The following is a 25,601-nucleotide window of genomic DNA, read 5'->3' as shown; positions in this document are numbered from 1 at the left end:
TCCCCCTCCCCCCGCAATGTATATCCTAGGCAACCTTGGATGTTTAAGCTTGCAGAGAACAATGAAGCTTTTTTTTTGCTTTTTGGGTCACACCTGGCAATGCACAGGGGTTACTCCTGGCTCTGCACTCAGGAATTACCCCTGGCGGTGCTCAGGGGACCATATGGGATGCTGGGAATCGAACCCGGGTCGGTCGCGTGCAAGGCAAACGCCCTACCAGCTGTGCTATTGCTCCAGCCTCCCAGTGAAGCTCTTTTTTAGCAGCCTTAAAGACTTGGGCTTAAGGGATCCAGAAGAGTCCATGACATGCTAGCAAATGTGTGGCAGTAACAAGGCTGGAAGAGAATATTCTGGACCATCAGTGTAAACTCTTTATTTTTCAAAGTAGTTTTCTTGAAAGAGATAATGTGAGGGGAGAGAAAGAGAGATGTGTTGTGGCCCAGAGAGAATAAGGACTTCTCCGGAGGGGCAAAAGCCTTTTAAATATAAATTCCCAAACAACCAGGAAGTCAAAAACTGGGCACGGCATCAGGAGGAAGTAGTGGAGTTAAGCCCAGATTCTGGTTTCGGGGACTGGGTGGGTCCTGGGGCCTGAAATCCAGGCACGGCACACAAGAGGCTGAGCAGGTCTGACTGCTAGGCCCTACCCTGCCCTCACCCCGTTCCCCCCGACCAGCCAGAGAGGCACGCGGCTGTCTGGGTGTTGCTGAGGTTAGGACCTGGGACCCGGGTAAGTCAGGGCAGGGGCTGGGCAGACACTTCTCTTTCTCGGTGATTCCTCGAGATCTCTTACCCAAGGCCTACTCCTTTGTAAATACTATTCTGTATTTTATTTCCCACAGAGGATATTACTGTTTTTTTTTTTCTTTTCGGATTACACCGGCAATCTCAGGGGTTACTCCTGGCTCTGCAATCAAGAATTACTCCTGGCAGTGCTCGGGGGACCATATGGGATGCTGGGACTCGAACCTGGGTAGCCCTACCCGCTGTACTATAGCTCCAGCCCAGGTCATTACTCTTTAATAACTGTTCTTTGTACATGGAATGGACCCACTTACCTAGAAAGGGAAAAAAGAAGGTAACCTTCAGGGCCAGACAAGTGGTGGATGGGGTCTAGAGGGAGGACTGGACCTCTACCAAACATCGCAGAAAGGGAGAAGACCAAAAATTCTGAGCACTCACGGATTCCCTGACAAAAGTTGTGAGCTAGAATGTTTGTGGCAGCACTATTATCTGACAGCTCCAAATGGAAACCACTCGAATGTACAATAGACTGAAGAAGTGAATTGTGACATGTGCGTGCTGTGAGATACAAAAGTTCAAAGTAAGCTCCCTTGCAGGCAGGGGAGAGGCACAGGGGCGGGAGTGCACACTTTGCATGTGGGCCCCTGGGCTTGGTCCCCAAGCACTGCTGGGAGCATCCTCTGAGCTGGGCCCAGCACTCGCGCTGCCTTCAATACTGCAGGTGTGAGCACCACCATCACCACCAGCCCTTACCCAGATGGGAGCTGCTCACTCAGTGGAGCCGTGGAAATCATGGTCACCTTCTCTAGGGGCTGGAGCGACAGTACAGTGAGGAGGGCATTTGCCTTGCATCTGGTCAACCCAGGTTTGATCCCAGCACCCTATATGGGCGCCTGAGCACTGCCAGTATTAATTCCTGAGAGCAGAGCCAGGAGTAACCCTTGAGCACTGCTAGATGTGACCTCAAAACAAAAAATATATATATTTTTTCTTTTGTTTTGGGGCCATCTCTGCAATTGCTGGTATCTTCTAAGCAGACCAGAGGCCAAGTGCCAGGTAGACCAAAGGTCAAATGCCAGAGGCAACCAAGGATGCTTGATGGGAAGGAACCGTGTTAAGTCCGAGGTGGAAGAACAGAGCAGGGAACTGGGTGGGATCAGACAAGAGGGCAGCACCCAGGAGAAACAGCTGAGTGGGCTTGGCAGGCTCTGGTCCAGCGCAGAATTGTCTGCTGTTTGCCCTGTTTGCAGTGTTCTCCTGGGGGTGGAAGACTGGTTCTTTGAGGGCTTAGCATGAACGATCTGAAAACAGACACTGGGCTCCACCAGTCACCATGGTTTTTTCAGTTTAGTTGTTTCCAAGCTTAGTTACCTACTGTGCCCTTTTCAGAAAAAAAAAGTCTCTACCAGGTCAGAGCGATAGTACAGCAAGGAGGGCATTCACCTTAAATGCGGTCGACCCAGTTTCAATCCCCGGCATCCCATATGGTCCTCCGGGCACCACCAGGAGTAATTCCTGAGTGCAGAGCCAGGAATAACCCCTGAGCATTGCTGGGTGTGACTCAAGAAGGAGGAAAAATAAATAAAATTAAATTTTAAAAAATTTCACCACTTCTGTGAGAAATCTACCTTCTTTAAATAGACACCCCCAGTTGTACCTGAGGCTACTTCTGTATCCCCAGCCTGTCTCGTACCCTCCTGTTTCATTTCCTGTCAACATTCCTGCCACATATCTACCTCTAAGGAAACTAATGTTAGCCCCAAAGAAATTAAGGGTTTCAGAAGAAACTTTAGCAAACATGAACCTGAAATATTGCCCTTTTCAATGAATTGTTAACTTCCTGAGGAGAGTAAACAACAAAAAACAATTCTTACAGCAGACTTGTCATTCTTCACAGTAAGAAAACTGTAATGGAAACGTTGTGTGAGAGATTAACTCAGGAAAAGGATCTTATAAAAAAATATTTCTTCATGAAAAGTATAATTAACAATATTATCAATCTCATTACCTCAACTTTAATGGTTAAAAATAGTTTTTCTGGGGCCAGGGCGCTGACCTTGTGTATTAGATCTCCCGCATCATCCCATATGGTAACCCAGGACCTCCAGAGTGATCCCTGAACAACAACAAAAAAATTTATTTTGGAGGGACCTGAGGGGCTGCTACCGGCTCAGCACTTGGGGTTTGCTCTCAACAGGGCTCACAGGATTGTTGATGTTGCCTTGGATCAGACCAGAGTCAGCCACGTACAAGCCAAGCCCTCTGTCTGTGGCCTCAGAATATTTCCTTCCCTTGGGGGCCAGGGAGATGGTTCCCAAGGCAAGAGTGCGTGCTGGAGCCCTGGGTTCTGTTCCCGACATCCCATGGTCTCTGGGGGGGCAGGTGTGGTATGCCCAGACATTGCCCCGCCGAGAGCCCAGCACCGTCCCACCTGCCAACACAAGCCGACAGCACTGTCACTTGGGATCCCCCTAGAGCCCCTTATTCCGGCTCCAGAACACTCCAACCAGCCCCATGCCATCGCAGCAGCCAAGGGGAGGAAAGGGGAAGGTTTGTTTTTTTTATTCCCTTCTTGGGAGGGGAGGGTCACACTCACGGGCTACTGTGGACTTTGTACTCAGAGGTCATCTGCAGAGGTGTCTGGGGATCCGTGTAGTGCCAGAGAATCAACCTTGGCCTTCCACGTGCACAGCACGTGCTCCGTCCATTGAGTTCTGTCTGTCGTGCCTTTCACACCACCTGCTTCCTATTGCCCCCACCCCTAACCCACAGCAAGTATGTTTCCATGCTCTGTTCTTGTGACTTTGGCTTTTTGGGGGTGATGTTGGAGGATTGGGCCACACCCAATGGTGCTCAGGGTATACTCCTGGCTCTGCACTCAGGGGTCATTCCTAGTGGGTTCAGGGGACCGTGTGAGGTGCTAGGGATTGAACCTGGGTTGGCAACAGTCAAGGCAAGCATCCTAACTACTGTACTATCCCTCTAGCCCCATCAGCTTCTGGTTTTATTCCCATTTGTATCCATCCTAAACACACTGCTAATATTAACCTTAACTAACAGCTCGGAAGCGACATCTCCAACTCCTCACCAGATGATCCAGAACCAGCCACCTCCGGAATCCTGGTTCTCTGCTTCCTTACCAGTATGCTCTCCAGAGTCAGAATTTCGCCTTACTCATTATTGTATCTGCAGTACTTGACCTAGCACTGATCACTCTTTTGATGCTAATCGTTTATTCAGTTTTTAACAATTCAGTTGATACTTATGCTGTTCAGTAAAATATTGAATAAAATTTTTCAAAGAATGAGTAAATTCTGGATCCAACTCTGACTACCTTCTCTTTGGGGGGAAGTAACACTGATATATAATACTGTAAAAAACTAAAGCACACCGATTTTCTCCGCGCCCGCACCCCCAGAATACTGACGAAGAGGATGGAGCTGCTTGGGACACCGGCAGCCCACCAGCAACCTGCAGTATGTGACTTGAGAGTCTCCGCCAGGTCCCCCGAGCGGGGGCCTGGCGTTTCTCTTTTTTTTTTTCTTTAATCTATCTCTCTTCCCCTCAACCTCTGGGCACAGCACAGCATCTACCCCACTTCTGAGCACAAAATGGAGAGACGCACCCAAGTGCGCGGCGCGGCTGGCGGGGGATCGAGGGCGGGGAAGTACCGGTCTCCGCCCACATCGGACACTTAAAGAGAGTGCAGCCACGTGGGCTTTCCCATTTCTCCGCGCCCGCACCCCCAGAATGACTGACGAAGAGGATGGAGCTGCTTGGGACACCGGCAGCCCACCAGCAACCTGCAGTATGTGACTTGAGAGTCTCCGCCAGGTCCCCCATGCGGAAATCTCTCTCTCTCTCCTTCAACTTTTTCCCTGGACTTTAGACGGAAACCCAAAACCTAATGTCATCTTAGTATCAGCAGTATGTAATGGTTCCTTCTTAATGGGTCGGACTTTTGTGGGTGATCCTAACAAGAATAGTAAGTATTTTGTTGAAATATTGAAGGCAATCAAAATGGTAGCCATCTCTCTAGACTGAACTAAGCTATATCCCCACGCCGGCTGAGAAGAAATATCCTTCTTTCTCGGGAAGAAACGTGGCGTGGTGTCAAACATAGTGTGATGTCCATTAAGCAAACAGACCTGGTGGCGTGGGAATGGGAAATAAGGGGAAAAATTAGGTACATGGACCAGCGGGACGCTGGTGGTATCTCGAGCCGGAGCCGATATCAGCGCAAGAGCTTTGGTTCCAGAAACTGCTTCCAGACACTCTACTAGACTATCAACTAAGCCAGAGCCCCACGCCGGCTGATGACGGGAAATAACCATCCTCTTCGGTTTTTTTCCCTTTGTCAGACAGTGTGGCGATTACTAAACAGGTGTGAACTCGGTGGCGCGGGGCAAGGGGGAAAAAGAAAAGTTATGTAACAAACAGCAGGACTTAATATCTCTATATGCTTAGTAATGGAGAATTATCAAATGCCTCATTGGCAATAGGACTGTCTTTTTCTTTTTGGGGGGAAACCCCAGCAACGGTAGTGAGTTGTGTGTTGAAACATGGGATGTAATCGAGATAAGCGCAAATGAAGTGAAACTTATCACGTACAAGGGTGGGGACTAGGGAGGTGGGAGGGGGCGGCAGATATACTGGGGGGGTTGGGGATGGAAGATGGGCACTGGTGAAGGGAGGGGTGTTTGAATATTGTATAACTGACATAATCCTGAGAACTTTGTAACCCTCCACTTGGTGATTCAATAAAAAAAATAAAAAATTAAAAAAAAAAAAAAAACTAAAGCACACCGACGGGCGTGTGCACTCGTGGCTCTCCGGGCGGCTCTGTCTCACCGTCCACGTTCGGTGCTCTGGAACCGCTGTGTATGGACTGGATCAGGACGGCCGTTGACCAAGGACAAGCGAAGGAAGAATGAGGACCAAGCTGGTTACTGATTAGTTACTGTTTATTCAATCTTCCATCTTTCTCATCTCCTGCACTCCCAGCTCCATCCTCTCTCTGGATCTACCACAGCATCTCTCTGGATCTACCGCAGCATCTCTGGATTCTCTTGTCTCTCTCCTCCCTCTTTCTCTGTCCCCCTTGCCCCTAGGCTACACACAGCCAGGTAGCAAAACTATCATAAGAAAGCCCTTCCTGAGGGCAGGGCATTCCAAAGCCCTTCCTGACTCTTCAGGTGTTTTTCTCCTTTCCTTAGTCCAAACACTCATTAACATCTTAATACTAGTTATTTTTGTATGGACATAGCAAGAGATACATTGAGGCTTGCAAGGCAGCTCTCCTGGGAACATCTTGCCACGCTCAACTACAGCACTCAGGCCAAATTAATCAATCCTCACCTTAGCAAGGTCCAAATCTAGTTATCACTGTTTGGATCATGACAACATTTGTCCATGACCAAGCTCTTAACTTATAGTTAAGCATTAGGCACTTTGGCCAGGCCCATCTCAATGCCAGGGTAGCACACAACTCACCGCTTGCCCCTGGTCCGTCCCGTCCCTTGTCAGGACCCTGCTTTTGGGGGTGCTAGGAAGTAAGGGCAGCTGAGGCTTAGGTTGAGAGAACAGATGCCCAGGAGGAAAATATCATGTAGAGTCAAATGACTCCCAGGTTACAAAAGCATAGCATTTGCTAAGTCTTCCTGTGTCCATACAAATAGGACATTGCTCTGAATAAACTATGCAAAGGACTCAAGGAGAAGAGAAAAACAATATTTACAAGTCAACAGAACACTAAGAAAGAAGCTACAAATAAACACAGAGGAGTGGGAGCACTGTGACAGGAGTAACCCAGTAAACCTAAACTACCTGAGGCTATGTTATCCTACATAATACTATATAAGTTTCAGGCATACAGTTTCGCACCCAGGCAATGTATATACCACACTACCCCTAAGTACCAAAGGTCTAGTTTCCATCCACTGTATCCAACTGACACTTTCCTACCATTTCCCACCATGCACCTTACCTCCTGCAACCACCATTCTGTTTTTAGAATCTAAGGGTTTCATTTAGTTTAGTCTATTTGCTTTCATTATTTTAATGTTGTTATTGAAGTAGTATTGTAATATAAGATGTTTAAGTAGGCATCATTAAAAATTAATATCCGTTATGAAAAAACAAAGCAACATTGCTTTCTAACATATTAGTTTCAGGACCAGAGAGAAATCCTAAAACAAGAGACATAACAGGTTCTTGTTTTGCATGTCGCCGACCCTGATTCATCTCTAGCACCACATGGTTGTGCCCAGGTGTGACCACAGCAGAGCTGGTGATGTAGGCAGGCACATAGGGAAGGCCCCTCCCAAGGCAATGGCAGTACATTTCCTAGGAAGTAATATCTTGGAAGTTGTGCAGGCCAACCTTGCAGAAAACAGGAACTAAGGCCTGATAAGACCCTCACCTGGCACCAGCAACGGACCCAGAGAACCTCCAAGCAGAACAAAAGGCCAGGAAAGGAATTTCAAAGAAGACCATCACCATTCCCAACCCCCTGGTAACCTCCTTAGCAAAGGACTTTGACCTAGGTAGAAGTCCCACATGGGGGCAGCTTGGAGGAAATCCTATAAAGGCCACCTGAACAAAGGAAGTGTGCGTATCCTGTCTGAACCCACGTGCTGCTTGTGCCCATGTGGCCGAGCACATGTGGTGCCCGAGCACATGTGTTACCCGCATCTCTCCTCTTGAGATGTGTACTTTCATGCTTTCCTGTCTAATGCTGGGATATGTGTAGGGGCTCCCTCCGCCCTTGGAGAAGCCCGAGTTCTCTTTTTTATTTTATTTTTTTTGCTTTTTGGGTCACACCTGGCAATGCACAGGGGTTACTCCTGGCTCATGCACTCAGGAATCACTCCTGGCGATGCTCAGGGGACCATATGGGACGCTGGGAATTGAACCCGGGTTGACCGCATGCAAGGCAAACGCCCTACCCGCTGTGCTATTGCTCCAGCCCCAAGCCTGCATTCTCTTAAGCGTGCTACTCTCTCCCTCTCCCTCTCTCCCCCTCCACACCTTCAAAAACCCTCCAAATAAAGTCTGTTTTACTTCACTGCTTGTCTACTCCTGAAATTCTTTTCTGCGAGGCAAGACGAGAACCCAGTAAGCCGGGGTCCCAGATGGCAGAGGTGGACGGGGAGAAAGTGATCATCTTTCTCCTCACCGCTTCACACAAGCCACCCGTGAAGCTTGCCAACATGGACCCGCCCCTGTGAACAGCTGGGTATGACCCAAACCTTTCCCTCCAACCCCCACCCCTCCCCCCCCACCATAAATTCTTACGTCTCTTGTAAATTAACATGGATGCATCACATTCATCACCACTAAAAATTCAATTCCATCCTTTAATATGCAATTTTCTTTCCAACATAAGTACAACATGCAGTTTTTGTCTTTGTCCATTTGACTCATTTCACTTAGGATAATCTCCTTAAGTTCTGTCCATTTTATTGCAAATTATCTAATTTATTTAGTTTTTTGACCACACCTGGTGGTTCTCAGGGTCCACACCTGATGGTGCCCTGGGGTCCATACAGTGCAAGGATTCGAACCCAGGGTCAGGGTGCAGCCACATGCTAGGCAAATGACTTAACCTTTGTGCCATCTTTCTGGCCCTCAAATAAGTTCCCGTTTTCCATTTGTTTGTTGATGAACACTTAAGCCATTTTTTTCTTTTTCTTTTCTTTTCTTTCGCTTTTTAGTGCTGAAAGCTGGGATCATACTAAGGCCATTTTTGTATTGCCTATCTTGGCACTTGTAAATAATGCTACAGTGAACATAGGTGCAGTTTTTCTTTCCATACATGAATCTTTGCTCAAGACACATCCATTCGTTTTTTTGTTGTTGTTGTTGTTTTGTTTTTGTTTTGTTTTGTTTTGTTTTGTTTTGTTTTGTTTTGTTTTGGGTCACACCTGGCGATGCACAGGGGTTACTCCTGGCTCTGCACTCAGGAATTACTCCTGGCGGTGCTCAGGGGACCATATGGGATGCTGGGATTTGAACTCGGGTCAGCCGCGTGCAAGGCAAACGCCCTACCTGCTATGCTATCACTCCAGCCCCTCCATTCGTTTTTCTGACCACGTCATGTGCTTTATCACTTCTATTATTTTGCTCACATCATTTCTCCAGCTTAGTAAGTATAACCCCACTTTTCTTCTATAATAATAAAAACCAATATTTTCCTTCCAAGCCAAGCTCAAATGACATCTTCAATAAGAATGTTACCAAACTAGCCAAGACTCAGAAACTTATTCCTTCATCAAGAATTTGTTTCTGGGGGGCTGGAGCAATAGCACAGCTGGTAGGGCATTTGCCTTGAACGCGGCCGACCCGGGTTCGATTCCCAGCATCCCATATGGTCCCCTGAGCACCGCCAGGAGTAATTCCTGAGTGCAGAGCCAGGAGTGACCCCTGTGCATTGCCAGGTGTGACCCAAAAAGGAAAAAAAAAAAAGAATTTGTTTCTGGGGCTGGAGCAATAGCACAGCCAGCGGGTAGGGCATTTGCCTTGCACGTGGCCGACCCAGGTTCGATTCCCAGAGTCCCATATGGTCCCCTGAGCACTGCCAGGAGTGATTCCTGAGTGCAGAGCCAGGAGTAACACCTGTGCATCGCTGGGTGTGACCCAAAAAACAAAAACAAAAAAGAATTTTCTTCTGGTTTTTCTGGTCACACCCAGCAGTGTTCTGGGCTTACACCTGACTCTGTGCTCAAGGGTCACTCCGGGCAGGGCCCAGGGATTCTGGGGATCAAACTCCTCAACCATATGGAAGGTAAATGTCCGGCCTGCTGTACTCTCGGGTCACTTTGTCAGTAAATTTTTCTTTTGTTTTGGGGCTGTGCCTAGCTATGCTCAGGGCTTAGTCCTGACTCTGTGCTCAGGGCTCAGTCCTGGCACAGCTTGAGGAGACATATGGGGTGCAGGGGATTGAACTCAAGCACGTCCCGTCAAGGCAAACACCCTGCCCACTGTACAATTGCTCTGGCCCTCATGAATTATTTTTGCAGCCTACACCTATTTTGCACACCTTTTATTTAGATTATAATTGAATAACCTTAAAAATTAGGAATAAGGGGCTGACGTGATAGCACAGCAGGTAGGGCGTGGGTCGAGGCCGACCCAGTTTCTAGCCCCGACATCTCATATGGAGCAATAGCACAATAGCAATAGCACTCCAGCACCGCCAGGAGTAATTACTGAGTGCAGAGTCAGAAGTAACCCCTGAGCGTTTGACCCAGCCATACCACTCCTGGGAATATATCCCAAAGAGACAAAAAGGTATAGTAGAAATGGCATCTGCACTTGTATGTTCATTGCAGCACTGTTTACAATAGCCAAAATCTGGAAAAAAACTGGAGTGCCCCAAAACAGATGACTCATTAAAGAAACTTTGGTACATCTACACAGTGGAATAGTATGCATCTGTTAGAAAAGATGAAGTCATGAAATTTGCCTATAAGTCAATCAACATGGAAAGTATCATGTTGAGTGAAATGAGTCAGAAAGAAAGAAAGAGACAGATATAAAAAGATCGCACTCATCTGTGGAATATAAAGTAGCAGAATGGTAGACTAACATCCAAGAGTAGTAGAGATAAGAACCAGGAGGTCTGCCCCACAGCTTGGGAACTGGCCTCACATGCTGGGGGAAAAGGCAGCCAAGATAGACAAGGGAACACCTAGTAGAGAATGTTGGGAGGACCCACTCGGGTTGAAAGCTGCATGCCGAAAGTAGACTATAGACCAAGCATGATGGCCATTCAATACCTCTATTGCAAACTACAACACCCAACAGGAGAGGGTGGGGTGGTGGGGGTTGGGGTGGGGGTGGTGGGAGGGATACTGGGAACATTGGTGGAGGAGAATGGGCACTGTGGAGGGATGTAAACGAAATGCAAACATGAAAGTTCATAAGTTTGTAACTGTACCTCATGGTGATTCATTAATAAAAATTTTTTAAAAAAAACAAAAGAAGTAACCCCTGAGCATAGCTGAGTGTGACCCAAAAAGAAAAAAAAATAGGAATAATATTTTTCATCAAATTAAATCCTGATACATGTGTATTAATATATACATATACAATATTTACCAGAATACATACAAAACCACAATTACACCTGGTGGTTATGCTCTATCAATGTGGGGTTCCTTCTTCAAAGGCAAACATTATAGTACATTCTGGGACACCTGTGTTCACGCGATCTTTGAAACTATATTTGGCTGTAAGAGCTATTAAAAGCTTTGTGTACTGAGTGACCTTTCAGGCAGAATTTAGATCAAATACTCATTCGGCTGCTGCCTGTTGCTGAGTGGAAGACGCACAGAAAACCTTGGATTCAAGGTTTTTGTTTGGGTTTTTGTTTGGCTTGGTTTGTTTCCTTTCATTTTGCCTGAAGAAGATGAGTAATGAATCCTCAACCCTGATATCCTTGAAGGAATCAATGAAAAGGTTGCTAGGGGCTACAGGGAGGGGTTGGCTTTTCTGGGAAGTTGGGTAAAAGAAGAATGAAAAATAAAAATAGGAACTATGCCATGCTAATTAGTATTACAGAGAATCACAGACATGCTAATTAGAATGGTCTCAATCAAAGTGGTTCTGATCTTCCATGAGAGAAAGAGAGAGAGTATGTTAAAAGAGCAACATGCTTTTATATTATGTATAATTCCATTCAATTAATGCATGTGTGAAATCCTAAGTATTAAAAAAAAAAGTAAAATGTGGTTTTCGCTCTCAAAAAATTCACTGTCTATAGAGATCACAGAAACATTACAAAATATTTAAAATTTAGTATGAGTGACTTCTTAATGGAGCTAAGGCTGGGAAGCAGCATGCAGGTTTGTGTATCCCTTTGTGGTGGTTGATGCTGGGGGAGGTGGATGCTTGTGATGCCAGGGATCAAGCCCAGGGCCTCACACCCGTGACACAGATGTGTCACTGGAGCCACATCCCCGCCCCTGTTTTAACCTCTTCACAGAAGACAAAGTCATTGGCTTCAGGCACGCAAGTTATTCTGTTCCAAGGGTGATGAGAACTGATGAGTTTTGCCTTAACAGTAGAAAAGGAAATTCTTATAGAGGAGCACTAAGCTGTATCTGAAAGTGTGAGGAGTGGGCTGGAGCGATAGCACAGTGGGTAGGGCGTTCGCCTTGCACACGGCCAACCCGGGTTCGAATCCCAGCATCTCATATGGTCCTCCGAGCACCACCAGGAGTAATTCCTGAGTGCAAAGCCAGGGGTGACCCCTGTGTATCGCCGATGTGACACAAAAAAGCTAAAAAAAAAAAAAGTGTGAGGAGTGAGAGAAAGAAAAATACAGAAAGAAATTTTAGGTGGAGAAAATGGTACATATAAGCCATAAAAGCTAGGAGTAGTACACTCCTCAGCCAGAGGCTGGTTGTCTTGCAAGATGGGTGACCCAGATGTGTAAGGGGCGGGGCAAAGGATACGTGATTTCATATTTCCTGTTAAGAAAGCCAATTTGGCTCAAATTATATCACTGGACAAGTTAGGGTCACATAAAATGTTTATAATCAGACAGTTACATGATCAGAATTGTGTTCTAGAAGAATATTTTGGTCCAGGGGGTAGTTGAAAGGGTGGAATGTGTACTTGGCACTCAGGAGCCCCAATTGTGGTATGGACTCCTGGGTACCACCTGATATGACCAAGATTCAGCTTAAGACAGTTGAGTATGACATCCTTATCCAGGCAACAATGCGCTAAAGGTCTGGAATTTGGGAGAACTGAATTAGGCCTGGGAGAGATCAAGGCTCTGGAAGAGACATCCAGTGTTGGAACCCTGGGCATCTACAGTGAGATTCGGGTCACTGAAAACACAGAAGCTTGGGGGTGGTGAGTGGCTGCAGGCAAGTGGGCCATGTTCTAGTTCCTGCTGGTTCAGTTGGGATTGGATGACAACCGCCCTCTGATGACTCAGCACTCCCCCCACCTCCCCCATGAGTGGCCCTGCTCAGCATCTCAGGTCAGTCATAGAAGATATATGTTACTTCTCTTACAGTTCTTGTGAGATAGTAGGAAAAATAGGACACAGAGATGTTCCAGAAATAGACTCTCGGGGCTGGAGAGATAGCACAGCGGGTAGGGCGTTTGCCTTGCACGAGGCCGACCCGGGTTCGATTCCCAGCATCCCATATGGTCCCCTGAGCACCGCCAGGAGTGATTCCTGAGTGCAAAGCCAGGAGTAGCCCCTGAGCATCGCCAGGTGTGACCCAAAAAGAAAAAAAAAAAAAAGAAATAGACTCTCATCCCCTTCACCTATGAGCTTATGGTTTAATTCTTGAAAAATTAATAAAAACAAAAAGCAGAAGGTGTAGAGGCAGTCTCTCTGTGAGGGAGAAACACAGGTGCGATCTCCAGGACAGAAGTCTGAACGCCAAATGGTCAGTGGGATTTGAGCTCACCCTTGCAGGACGGATGCAGTTAGGATAATCAGACCAGGGACGGGGCTCAGCAGCAGGGAACATATTTTCCAGGTCCTGGTTTCCATGACTGGATCCTGGATTCCTGGATTCCAAAAATGCGCACACACGATTTGGACAGTCAAGACACAGGAGAGAAAGCTACTTCATTAGCGTACTGGTTTCAGCCTAGTTATGCTAGAGCAGTCTGTTCAAAATTCAGTTATCTGTAAAATAATAAGAACGACTGCCTTGGGCTGGAGTGATAGCACAGCGGGTAGGGCGTTTGCCTTGCATATGGCCGACCAGGGTTCGATTCCCAGCATCCCATATGGTCCCCTGAGCACCGCCAGGAGTGATTCCTGAGTGCAAAGCCAGGAGTAGCCCCTGAGCATCACCGGGTGTGACCCAAAAAGCAAAAAAAAAAAAAAAAAAAGACTGCCTTTATGTGATAGATTTAAGAATCAAAGTCAAGCATAGAGAAAATACTTTTTTGTTTTCAAACCACACCCATCAGCTCAGGGACGACTTTCCGAAATTTGTGGGGATTTCTTTATGGGTCAGGGAGACGGCTCAAAGGAGCGAAGGGTATGCTTTGTATGTGGGGGCCCCAGGTTTGATTTCTGGCACCGTTTGATCGATCACACAAGCATTGCTGGAAGTAGTCCCTCTCCTGGGTGCCCACACAAATGCCTTGAAAAGAGTAAAGTATAATACGAAGATAAGATATGACAGATAACCAAGTAAACAGCAAGGCAAAAGATGGGTAGTATAAGGAATGTAATAACCAGTATGTAATATGATAACTAAAGAGAATAGAAAAGGGAAACATCTGTTCATAATCTGAAATTTAAATAGTTACCCAAAGGCCAGGAATCTGACTCAGTGGTAGAACACATATAATTATATGTGTATAGTCCCAGCATTGCAAAAAAAAAAGAGAGAAAATGTGTGTTGATAGATGTTAATTAAGATACCGCCCAAATTTGGTAGCAGCTGTAAACAATCTCTCAGAGACTTATATTAAGAAAAAGCCTTAGTTTTATCTCTTGTCCTAAACTAACCCTGGATTCCTTTATCTCACAGAGTAGATCACAAACTCCAAGCTTTAGAAGCACAGTTCAAAGAACTAGACCTTATCAAGGATAATCTGACGCAGAAATTTGAACATCATAGCAAGATGTTAGCAAGCCAAGCCGCTCAAGATGAGCTGTGGATGGCCGTTCTGGCACTCAGGTGAGCATCCAGGCAAAAGTCAGCAGAATTCCAGGACTTTGTGAAAACTTTTTTGTTTTTTTGCTTTTTGGGTCACATCCAGTGATGCACAAGGGGTTATTCCTGGCGGTGCTTGGGGGACCATATGGGATGCTGAGAATCAAACCCGGGTTGGCCGTGTGCAAGGCAAATGCCCTACCCGCTGTTCTATCACTCCAGCCATGTGAAAACTTTTAATGACCATCCTAAAACAGAAATTCTCTATATGGTTTCAACAATGAATTGTGGAAAAATGTCATTTTACTGAGGTCATTCATTCAAAAAACTACTTGTTTTGACATTGGGGACCAAGGTATGGATGTCATTACAGAATAGCTAGCTTGCCAAGATTTCACTAACACAGAGATGGATGATAAAAATCCTTCATTTTCATTAGTTTTGTTTTGGCCACACAGGGCAGTCCTCGGGGCTTACTGTGAGTTTCCACAAAAAAAATGTGGGGGCATGCAAGGGACTCGAGCATTCGAGTGGCTGAGAGCCACCTCCGCAGGTGGCCCACAGCTGCGACGGACAAAGGACTGGGGGAACAGAGAAACTGGGGAACTGGGCAGTGCTCAAGGCTTACCCTGGCTCTGCACTCAGGGATCACTTTTAATAGGCTTTGGGGACTATACGGGGTGCCAGGGGTCATAGCATGTGAAGCAAGCATCCTACCCACTGTACTATCTCTCCAGCCCCTGGAACTTTTTCATTCCTAAGAAACATGGGCAACTTGACAACTAAGCCATTTATTGTATGATGCAAACAAAAAGAAAGAAAGAAAGAAAGAAAGAAAGAAAGAAAGAAAGAAAGAAAGAAAGAAAGAAAGAAAGAAAGAAAGAAAGAAAGAAAGAAAGAAAGAAAGAAAGAGAGAGAGAAAGGAAGAGAGAGAGAAAGGAAGGAAGGAAGGAAGGAAGGAAGGAAGGAAGGAAGGAAGGAAGGAAGGAAGGAAGGAAGGAAGGAAGGAAGGGAGGGAGGAAAATTCCTAGTGGGATATACTTTGAATTGCACTAATGGAATTGCTTTGTCCTTTCAAGATTTCCATTGCCTAAGAAACTCCACATTGTTCATAGGTTCACTTCAATGGAACTGAATATTTTATACAGCTATGTCATTGAGGCTCTTACCTGCTTACACACACATGTGCTCGAGAAGCTGCCAGACCTGGAGAGAGCGCTCCCCACCTTCGCCTCGATCCTCAGACACAAAGCCAAGAACGCACGCGTTCAGGTTGCGTGGGAATCTGTCCTAGAGGAGTGCGGGCTGCAAGAAGGAGACGTCACAGCTCTTTGTACGTTCTTTCTTGCGCACGGGAACAAGTCCGATCACTATGCTGCTAAAGTGAGGCAGCTCTACATCAGGGACGTCACGTTCATGATAACTAACATGGTGAAGAACCAGGCTCTGCAGCAGGGGTTGCTGAGAGCTGTCCAGGTCATCGAGAAGGGGAAGGCCGGGAGGGTGCCTGGAGAGCAGACGTCACCACTCAGTGAGTTGATCCCAGCAGCCAAAAACTAATTTTTTACCCGAGATCCCTCTAGTAATTTACCTTGCATGTGGTGGGGGAAGGGATGTGCGTATAATTTTTTGTAAGCTTCTTTGGGGTGTAGGGGCCTCCCAAATGGGACTCAGGATGCCCGGGGTCCCTCCGAGCAATCCTCAGCCAACTGGGCCAGTGGTTCATTCACCCCAGAATGCAGTGCTGCCCAGGTCCTTCGTCCTGCCAGGACACCCCAGTGGGGCTCCAGGTCACATTGCTCAGGGACACGTAGGGCTACACCCAGCACTCTGAGGGGACCGGATGGTGGTAGGAAGCTGACCCCTATCAATTGTGCACCTAAACCGCTCTGTTAAGCCACCTGTTAAGCCACCTGGAGCATTGGGACTTTTATAGAGTAAGTATGGGGGGGGCAGGGGAGTGCCAGAAAATTGAGACTTCTGGTCAGTTCCTTTTTTACACACATATTATCCAGTTGGTTGTTGTACGAACCCTAATTTTGTTGTAGAAACATTACATAGGCTATATGAAGCCTGACTGGTCAGTTCCACACACTTTCATTTATCTGAGGGGCAATCACGTGGCAAGCAAGAGGGGATGCTTTCCTCTGACCTGTGCGTGTGTCATTTTGTGGCGCACAGTTGCCCAGGCATAGTATATGCACAAAAACGTCATGACCTTCCCCTCACCTTTGCTTCCTAGCTCTCTGATCACTAAGAGTCTGCCTTCTTCCAAGGGGATGGATTTGGCCGTCCCCAGTGGTGCTCCGGGATGTTCCTGGCGCTGAGCTCAGGAGCGACCCCTGGTGGTGTGGCGCTGGGGAGTCCAGCACGGGCAGGCTGCATCCAAGGTTGCTCCTTCTGATTTTCAAGGGATGGGGAGATGTCAAGTCTTCAAGTTTTAGGCTTTTTGACTGTGGGATGTGCCTTGCCTTCATGCCAAGAACCATGGAGTGGGAAGTTCAACGAGTATCAGATCCTCTTCCCAGTCTTGAGACCCTCCAAGATTTGCCTGTGGCCTTCAGCACCGCTTATGAGCAGTGGCGGGAGATCACAGGCAGTGCCACAATCATAAGTGATCCCTGAGCACAGAGCCTGGAGTAGCCCCAGAGCACTTCTGGGTGTTCCCTGACCCCCCCAGTAAATAAATTATAAATTAAATCCGCCAACAATTCTGCACTTCATTGTAGTTTTTTGTTGTTTGTATTTTGTACAGTTCTGCAAGTGCCAATGTCAATAAATTTATTTCTTTTGTTTATTTTTTTGGGCATACCTAGCACTGCTCAGGGTTTATTCCTGCTATTCCCTCAGTGATGACTCTTGGTGGTGTTCAAGGGTATTAATGGGTGCTGGGGATTGAACCTGAGTCAGCCGCGTGCAAGGCAAGTGCTTTAACCCACTGTACTATCTCTCCAGCCCCCCAAATACATTTATTTGGGGGCTGGAGCAATAGCACAGCAGGTAGGGCATTTGCCTTGCACACGGCCAACCCGGGTTCGATTCCCAGCGTCCCATATGGTTCCCTGAGCACTGCCAGGGGTAATTCCTGAGTGCAGAACCAGGAGTGAACCCTGTGCATTACCAGGTATGACCCAAAAAGCAAAAAAGAAAAAAAAAGATCAAATAAATTAATTTTGCCAGAGAAATGACCCTCTTTTTTGTTATTTTTGGCCAGAGTTGATGGTGCTCAGGGCTTTCTCCTGGCTATGTCTCAGAGAATATTCCTGGTGGGCTCGGGGACCATGTGGGGTGCTGGAAATTGAACCCAGGTCTGCTACGTGCAAGGCAAGTACCTACCTGCTGTACTATTGCTCAGGCCCTGAGAAGTCTTGAATCACACTCTGTTTCAACTCTAAATCCATCTTAATAATGTATCAGAGTCTGACATGTATCAGAATCTGACCTATTTACCTCCCATGGCACCTCTTGCTCCATTGTCTATTCATGACTAACCCCCATGACTGAACTTCCATGACTTTCCATAACAGCTATGTATTGGGATCTGTTTTGCTTTTTTACACCCCCCCCTTTACACTACAGGTTTGTTCACTTTTATTAAATTATCACTTTATCGACCAGAGATAGTACAGAGATTAAGGCACTTACCACGAACACAACATATCCTTGTCCCTGGCACTCCATATGGTCCCCCGAGTCCCACCAGGAATGATCTTTGAGTTCGGAACCAAGAGTAAGCCCTGAGCCCCACCAGGAGTTCCCCTCCCACTCAAAAAATTTTTTTTATTAGGGTAGTAGTGTTACTTGCAACGAAGGGATAAGTATGCCTTTACCTTAAAATGAGAGATCCAGAGTTAAAGCCACAGTCGTGTGCTTCGTCTGGGCACTGCACCTCTCCTTGGATGCGAGGCCCTCTCCCCGTGGGAGGCTGTGTCAGGACTGAGGCCTGGGCATCAGGCTCAGGACAGTGTTTTCTTCTGGGGGAGATGTTACCTGCATCCTACCGATAAAGTATTTTGCTGAGTTGCTGTGAGTCCACCTTGGGCCTTGTCTCACAAGAATGGGAAACTGAAACTTCTGGAGGGCCACGGTGGGGACTTCACCTTCCTTTTATGATTGCCCGAGAAATATAGCTGATATCTCCTAGTGGGTCTCATTCTGGCTTCCTACATCCTGTTTCTGTGTTACAGAACAAGGAGCTCGGTTCAACAGTGGGATTTTATAATACCACTGCCACCCCTTCCCCTCACAATGGAGATTTTGCTATCTAATGCTCAATCATCTACAGGTTTTAAATCAAGGAATATGTTGTGGGCAGATGGAGAGGGAGGGGACTCTGGCAATGAGTGACTTGGGAAGAAATGAAACCAAGATGTGATTTAAGGAAGCTGTCAAGTCACCGGTGCAGGCATGAAGACGGCACTCCTTTGAGATATAAATAGCGAGCATCAGCCAGATGCAGAAGCTGAGGCACACACGGTGAGACCCCTCCACCACACAGAAAAGACGCTCCGAGAGAAACAAAAGAGTGATCAGACTATGGAAAAGACCATCAAGAATCCAAGTCCTTCCCTTTGGCCACACCATAGCAACAGACACTTGCTGACACAGAAAGCTCCAGGGTACAGGGGCTGGTGATGTAGTTTGTTTCTTTTTCTTTTTCTTTGACTTTGCTTTATGGGTCACACCTGGCAATGCAGAGGGGTTACTCCTGGCCCTGCACTTAGGAATCACCCCCGGCAGTGCTCAGGAGACCATATGGGATGCTGGAAATCGAACCCGGTCGGCCGCATGCAAGGCAAACGCCCTACCTGCTGTGCTATTGCTCCAGCCCCTGGTGATGCAGTTTGGGCAAAGGCCTGCTATAAAACACGCTTTTGTAAAGACAAGCAGAACACATTCTCACCTACAACGCAGCCTGAGGTATCTACGCTCATCTCTCTCCGCTCTGGAGAAGCCTGTGTGCTATTTCTCTCTCTCTGTCTCTCTCTGCTTTCTTATATTTCTCCAAGTAAAACAATTTTACTTCATTATTCAGTTTCTCCTGAAATTCTTTCCTGCGAGGGAAGATGATGGACCTGGACAGAGGCTAGGACTGATGTTTTCCTACAAAGAACACTTCCTCACTCGTTCTAGCTTGTGTCCACAGCTCCCAGAGCATTCAGCTGGCGGGCCCAGCCCCCATGCTGGTCAGTGGACGTCAGGTGCGGCCCTGTGGCTGCCCAGTGACGCTGATGAGGTGACGGGCGGGTCCACACTGTGCAGGGGCTTGTGGCAGACACTCCCGGGCATTTTCCTGAGTGACTGAGGGTTGGGCACTGCCCCCTGGAGGCTACTGTCTCCCTTGCTCTCCCAACAGCCACCTGCAACGGGACAGACGAAAACGCCAGAGGAAAGGATGGCAACAAATACTTAAATTTTCAGAAATACCATAAGCAATTTGTTAAACAAACTGAGGGCTGGAGGGGTAGTATAGCAGGTTGGGTGCTGACCTTGCAGATCCGACCAGGGCTCCATCCCCAGCACCCCACATGGTCCCCTGAGCCCACCAGGAGTGATTCCTGAGTGCAGAGCCAGACATAAACCCTGAGCACTGCCAACTGTGGCTCCCAGCAAAAAGAAAATATTGTAGAATGACCGAAGCCACACACAAGGCGAGCACACTCCATGCACTACTAACTCTTCAGCCCCTGGTCATTCTGTACTCGTGCAGGTTTCTGTCCCCATAGTGAAAATGTTAACAATAGAATAGGACCACTCATTTATTATCCACCCCCCACACACAGATTTTCCTGTTTACAGCCACTATTTTTAAAAAATTTATTATTATTATTAACAAGTCTCACAATTAGACGTTACTGGTGCCCGCTTGAACAAATTGATGAATGACGGGACAGCAGTGCTACAGTGCTATTATTATTCTTTATTTTAATAGTCATCGTCAGAAACAGTTACAGACTTGCAAATTTTCGTGATTATGTTTCAATCAAACAATGTTTGAATACCCATCCCTCCACCAGTGCCCATTCTCCACCACCAACCTTCCCAGCGTCCCTCCCGCCACCCCCACCCCTCCCACCCCCTGCCTCTGTGGCAGACACATTCCCTCTTTCTCTCTTCTTTTGGGTTCTGTGGTTCGCAACCTAACAGCCACTCTTTCTGTTTGGGGATCACCCCTGGCAGTGCTCAGAGGCGACTCCCGACTCAGTACTGGTGCAGGCTCAAACCTGGGCCTCCTGCATGCGAAGCCTGAGCACCCGCCTCTGAGCCCTCCAGCCCAGGGAGCTGTGCTCTTCAGGGCTGCCCTGCTGATCTCTTCAAGCTGCTCCCAGCGGTGAGAGAAGTGGGTTCCTTGAAAAGCAGCAGGTCTTCTGGGCCGCTCATGAAATTAGGCTGCAGTTTCTTTTATTTGGGTTTTCTCATGACATGTAGTTTTTAATTAAATTTATTTATTTTCTAATTGAATCACAGTGAGATACAGCTACAACGTTGCTCAGTGAAGTTGGGTTTCAGTTACAAAATGTTCTAACACCCATCCTTTGCCAGTGTATATTTCCCACCACCAATGTCCCCAGTTTCTGTCCTGGGGACAGGACAGTGTACACACACACACACACTTTTGGCAAGCTTCCAACCACTCTCCTGGCCTCTGTTTTCCCTGGCCCTGGATATTGTATCATACTTTTTCTTTTTTATATCCCACAAATGAATGCAGTCATTCTACGTCTATCCCTCTGCTTCTGACTCATTTTCCTCATCATAACTTACACTGCAGGCCACCCAACTCCACTCTTGGCTTTCTTTTCTTTTCCTTTCTTTTCTTTTCTTTTCTTTTCTTTTCTTTTCTTTTCTTTTCTTTTCTCTTTTCTTTTCTTTTCTTTTCTTTTCTTTTCTTTTCTTTTCTTTTCTTTTCCTTTCCTTTCCTTTCCTTTCCTTTCTTTTCTTTTCTTTTCTTTTCTTTTTTTTTTTCTTTTCTTGGGGGTGGTCACATCCAGCGATGTGGCTCTGAACTCAGGAGTTACTCCTGGTGGTGCTCGAGGGACCATATGGGATGTTGGGAATCGTATGCAAATGCCCTACCCACTGTGCTATCCCTCCAGTCCCCATTCTTGGCTATCTTGCTGCTTATCTTGCTAAGCAAGTGATTTGGGTTAAGAGGTGAGTGAGGGAGCCTCAAGGAAAAAAAGTGTCACCACTTCCCTACTCAACCACCTGGGTCATCTGGGGAAGTGCTGGGAGGGTGAGAACTGGCAGTCTGCCCTGAGCTCCGACATGGCACGGACGCTAATGTCCCTCCAGCCACTGGGCAACCATGAGCCTGGACCCGAAGTCCACTTGATCTACATTATACAAGTACTGGTCCCACCTGATGTCGGTGGACCCCACGGGTGGCTCACATGAGTTGGGAGGAGAAAGACAGTCACTTTCTCCCTACCCGCCTCTGCCACCCTGGACCCAGGGTTACTGGGTTCTTGTCTCGCTTGCAGAGACAATTTCAGGAGTAGACAAGCAGTGAAGTAAAACAGATTTTATTTGGAGGATTTTTTTTTCTTTTTGGGTCACACCCGGCGATGCTCAGGGGTTACTCCTGGCCCCGTACTCAAGAATTACTCCTGGGGCCGGAACGATAGCACACCGGGTAGGGCGTTTGCCTTGCACGTGGCCGACCCGGGTTCGATCCCCGGCATCCCATATGGTCCCCCAAGCACCGCCAGGAGTAGTTCCTGAGTGCAAAGCCAGGAGTAACCCCTGAGCATCGCTGGGTGTGACCCAAAAAGAAAAAAAAAAAAGAATTACTCCTGATGGTGCTCGGGGGACCATATGGGATGCTGGGATTTGAACTCGGGTCGGCCACGTGCAAGGCAAACGCCCTACCCACTGTGCTATCACTCTAGCCCCTGGAGGATTTTTGAAGGGAAGGAGAAGAGTAAAGTGGGAGTAGAGAGTAAAAGAGACAGAGTAACGTGCTCAAGAGAGAACGCAGGCTTCTCCAAGGGCGGAGAGAGCCCCTACATACATTCCAGCATTAGATAGGAAAGCATAAAAGTACACATCTCAAGAGTGGAGATGCGGGCGACACATGTGCTCAGGCACCACTTGTGCTTGGCCACACGGCTGCAAGAAGCACATGGGCTCGGGCAGCATATGTGCGCCCTCCCTTTGTTTAAGGTGTCTTTTTTTTTTTCTTTTTGGGTCACACCCAGCAATGCACAGGGGTCACTCCTGGCTCATGCACTCAGGAATCACCCCTGGACCCCTGGCAGTGCTCAGGGGACCATATGGGATGCTGGGATTTGAACCCGGGTCGGCCCCGTGCAAGGCAAACGCCCTACCCACTGTGCTATCACTCCAGCCCCTAAGGTGTCTTTTATAGGCTCCTCGCGGGTTGTCTTGATCCGGAAGTCCTGGAGTCCTCTCGGGGCTGGGTCATATTTTAAACAGATTAAAGGAGAGGAGGGAGGGTTTGAGCAACTTCATGGGGAGGGGTCCAACCCCCTCAGGGGCTGCTGAAGGTCTTACCAGGTCTGTTTTCTGTATCCAGTGGATCAGTCTTAGGATTTTCCTCCCAGAAGTTCTGTTGACCGGAGTTTTGTTGCCAAGGGCCTTTTCCTGTCTGCCTTCCTCCATCATCACTACCTTTATTTTCAGGGATTATAGCTCAGGCTGGAGCGAGGCAATAGTCTTTGCAGGAAGAAAAAAAATTTGTTCTGACCTCCACACAGGAGTTCCAGGTTTTACAGGTTTATCATAATCACTGTAACGCTGTCATCCTGTTGTTCATTGATTTGCTCGAGTGGGCGTCAGTAATGTCTCCATTGTGAGACTTGTTAGTTTTTGGCATATCGAATACGCCACAGGGAGCTCTGCCGTGTGGGTGGGATACTCTCGGTAGCTTGCCGGGCTCTCCGAGAGGGGCGGAGGAATCGAAGACGGGTCGGCCGCGTGCAAGGCTAACGCCCTGCCCGCTGTGCTATCGCTCCAGCCATATAGTGAAGTAAAGTAGTTTTAATTTAGAAAAATATGGAGGTGTGGGGAGGGGGGGAGAGAGAGAGAGAGAGAGAGAGAGAGAGAGAGAGAGAGAGAGAGAGAGAGAGAGAGAGAGAGAGAGAGAGAGAGAACTATGTGTTTACCAAAACTTTTGGCAACTTTGTCTTCTTCCCCCCCAACAAAACTTAAATTTTCTTTAGGAAAAGCTAAAATGGACAGCTCTCAGGGGCCAGAGAGAAATAGTTACAGAGTAAAGGGGCTTTTTTTTTTTTTTTTTTTGCTTTTTGGGTCACACCCAGCGATGCTCAGGGGTTACTCCTGGCTTTTGTACTCAGGAATTACTCCTGGCAGTGCTTGGGGGACCATATGGGATGCCGGGGATCGAACCCAGGTCGGCCGCATGCAAGGCAAACGCCCTACCCGCTGTGCTATCACTCCGGCCCAGTAAAGGGGCTTTTTTTGCATGTGGCCAACGCAGGTTTGATTTCTGACACCCCAGAACAGTCCCCTGAACTCACCTTGCACGCAGAGCCAGAAGATAAGCCCTGCGCACAGCCAGGTGAGGTGTGGCCCTCAAACCAAAATAAACAGATTCAATAAAATGCACAGGGCTGCAGTCTGGAGGGCGTGACTCTCCCTGGAGAAGCCACCTCCCTGTACTCTGCCGGCCCTGGTCAGAGGCTGCAGAAACTGCAGTAAAGCCCATTTCGACCTGTGCCTCCTTGGTCTGTTACACACTGATGTATACACCCCAATGGTGTTTCTCCATGTTCTGTACATGTGCTGTGCGTTCTTAGATGTGCACGCTTGTTGTTTCTCCTCACGAATACGTATGATTTACCAGAAAACTACTAGGATATGTATTTGTTACAGCACTCTGCCTCTGCTGGGCTTACAACCAGACCCTCAACTGGGCTGCCTATGCTGGTGGACAGCGCCCCCCAAGCTGTTTGTCAGGGAAGCTCTCTCTCCTACTCAGTACTTTCTGTGTATTTTCTAGCATGTTCAAGCATGCGTGGCTGGAGCGATAGCATAGCGGGTAGGGTGTTTGCCTTGCCCGTGGTGACCTGGGTTTGATTCCTCTGTCCCTCTCAGAGAGCCTGGCAAGCTACCGAGAGTATCATGCCTGCATGGCAGAGCCTGGCAAGCTACCCATGGCATATTCGATATGCCAAAAACAGTAACAAGTCTCACAATGGAGAGTTACTGGTGCCCACTCGAGCAAATTGATGAACAACCGGAGGACAGTAGCAACAGTGCATGTTCAAGAGAACAAGGATTTCGGGGCTGGAGCAATAGCACAGCGGGTAGGGTGTTTGCCTTGCACGCATCCGACCCAGGTTCGATTCTCAGCATCCCATATGGTCCCCTGAGTACCGCCAGGAGTGATTCCTGAGTGCAGAGCCAGGAGTAACCCCTGTGCATCACCAGGTGTGACCCAAAAAGAAAAAAAAAATAAGAGAACAAGGATTTCTCCAGAGGGCAGAAAGCCAAGAGTGCACATCTTAACCAGTGTAGGTGAACCTGCAGGCTGCTTGCTGTTAGGAAGTTAGCTTTGCAGTGGGACTTTTCCAAACCGCCCCAAGTGCCTCGGCTGGGCTTTGAGCTAGGCTATGGCCAGTGGGAAAAACCTTCAACTCTTTTTTTTTTTTTTTTTGCTATTTGGGTCACACCCAGCGATGCTCAGGAATTACTCCTGGAGGTTCTTGGGGGACTATATGGGATGCTGGGGATTGAACCCTGGTCAGCTGCATGCAAGACAAATGCCCTCCCCGCTTGACTATCGCTCTGGCCCCCTCAACTCTTGATGGTATTTTGTGTGTGTGTGTGTGTGTGTGTGTGTTTTGTCTTGTTCAGTGGTGCTCACAGGCTAGTCCTGGCTCTGTGACCCTGGCCACATTCAGAGGACCCTATGCAGTGCTGGGGACTGGAACCTGCGTCAGCCACATGCAAGGCAAGAGCTTCAACCTGTGCACTATCTCTCTAGGCCCTTATCTATAATCTTCACACGATCTTTTGTTTTTCTTTTTTGAGGTGTGAGGGCCCCTCCTTATCTGGGTAGTGCCTCTATTATGCCTTTGGGCTAATTCAGGGCTGGTGACTTGGCAGCTTCTTTAAATCACACCTAAGTTTTATTTCATCCTAAGATCTCCTTACCAGGGGTCCGCCCTGATGTGCATTGCCATAGCAAGGGGGCTGGAATATGAAACTGGCCCAGAGAAATTCAGA

General features: G+C 47.6%; 1 protein-coding gene across 1 annotated transcript; it reads left to right on the top strand.

The window, feature by feature from the left end:
• Positions 1 to 7,877: 7,877 nt before the first annotated feature.
• On the top strand, positions 7,878 to 16,194 carry SMCO1 (single-pass membrane protein with coiled-coil domains 1). The gene is made up of 3 exons (XM_055124789.1): positions 7,878 to 7,969; positions 14,262 to 14,411; positions 15,503 to 16,194. Exons 1-3 carry the CDS (start codon positions 7,878 to 7,880, stop codon positions 15,945 to 15,947), a joined length of 687 nt encoding a protein of 228 aa, XP_054980764.1. The 3' UTR covers positions 15,948 to 16,194.
• Positions 16,195 to 25,601: the final 9,407 nt, after the last annotated feature.

Source organism: Sorex araneus, chromosome 2 (genome assembly GCF_027595985.1).
Source record: "Sorex araneus isolate mSorAra2 chromosome 2, mSorAra2.pri, whole genome shotgun sequence".
NCBI lineage: Eukaryota > Metazoa > Chordata > Mammalia > Eulipotyphla > Soricidae > Sorex > Sorex araneus.
The sequence above is the reverse complement of the archived record's forward strand: the minus strand, read 5'-3'. Positions and strand labels throughout refer to the sequence as shown.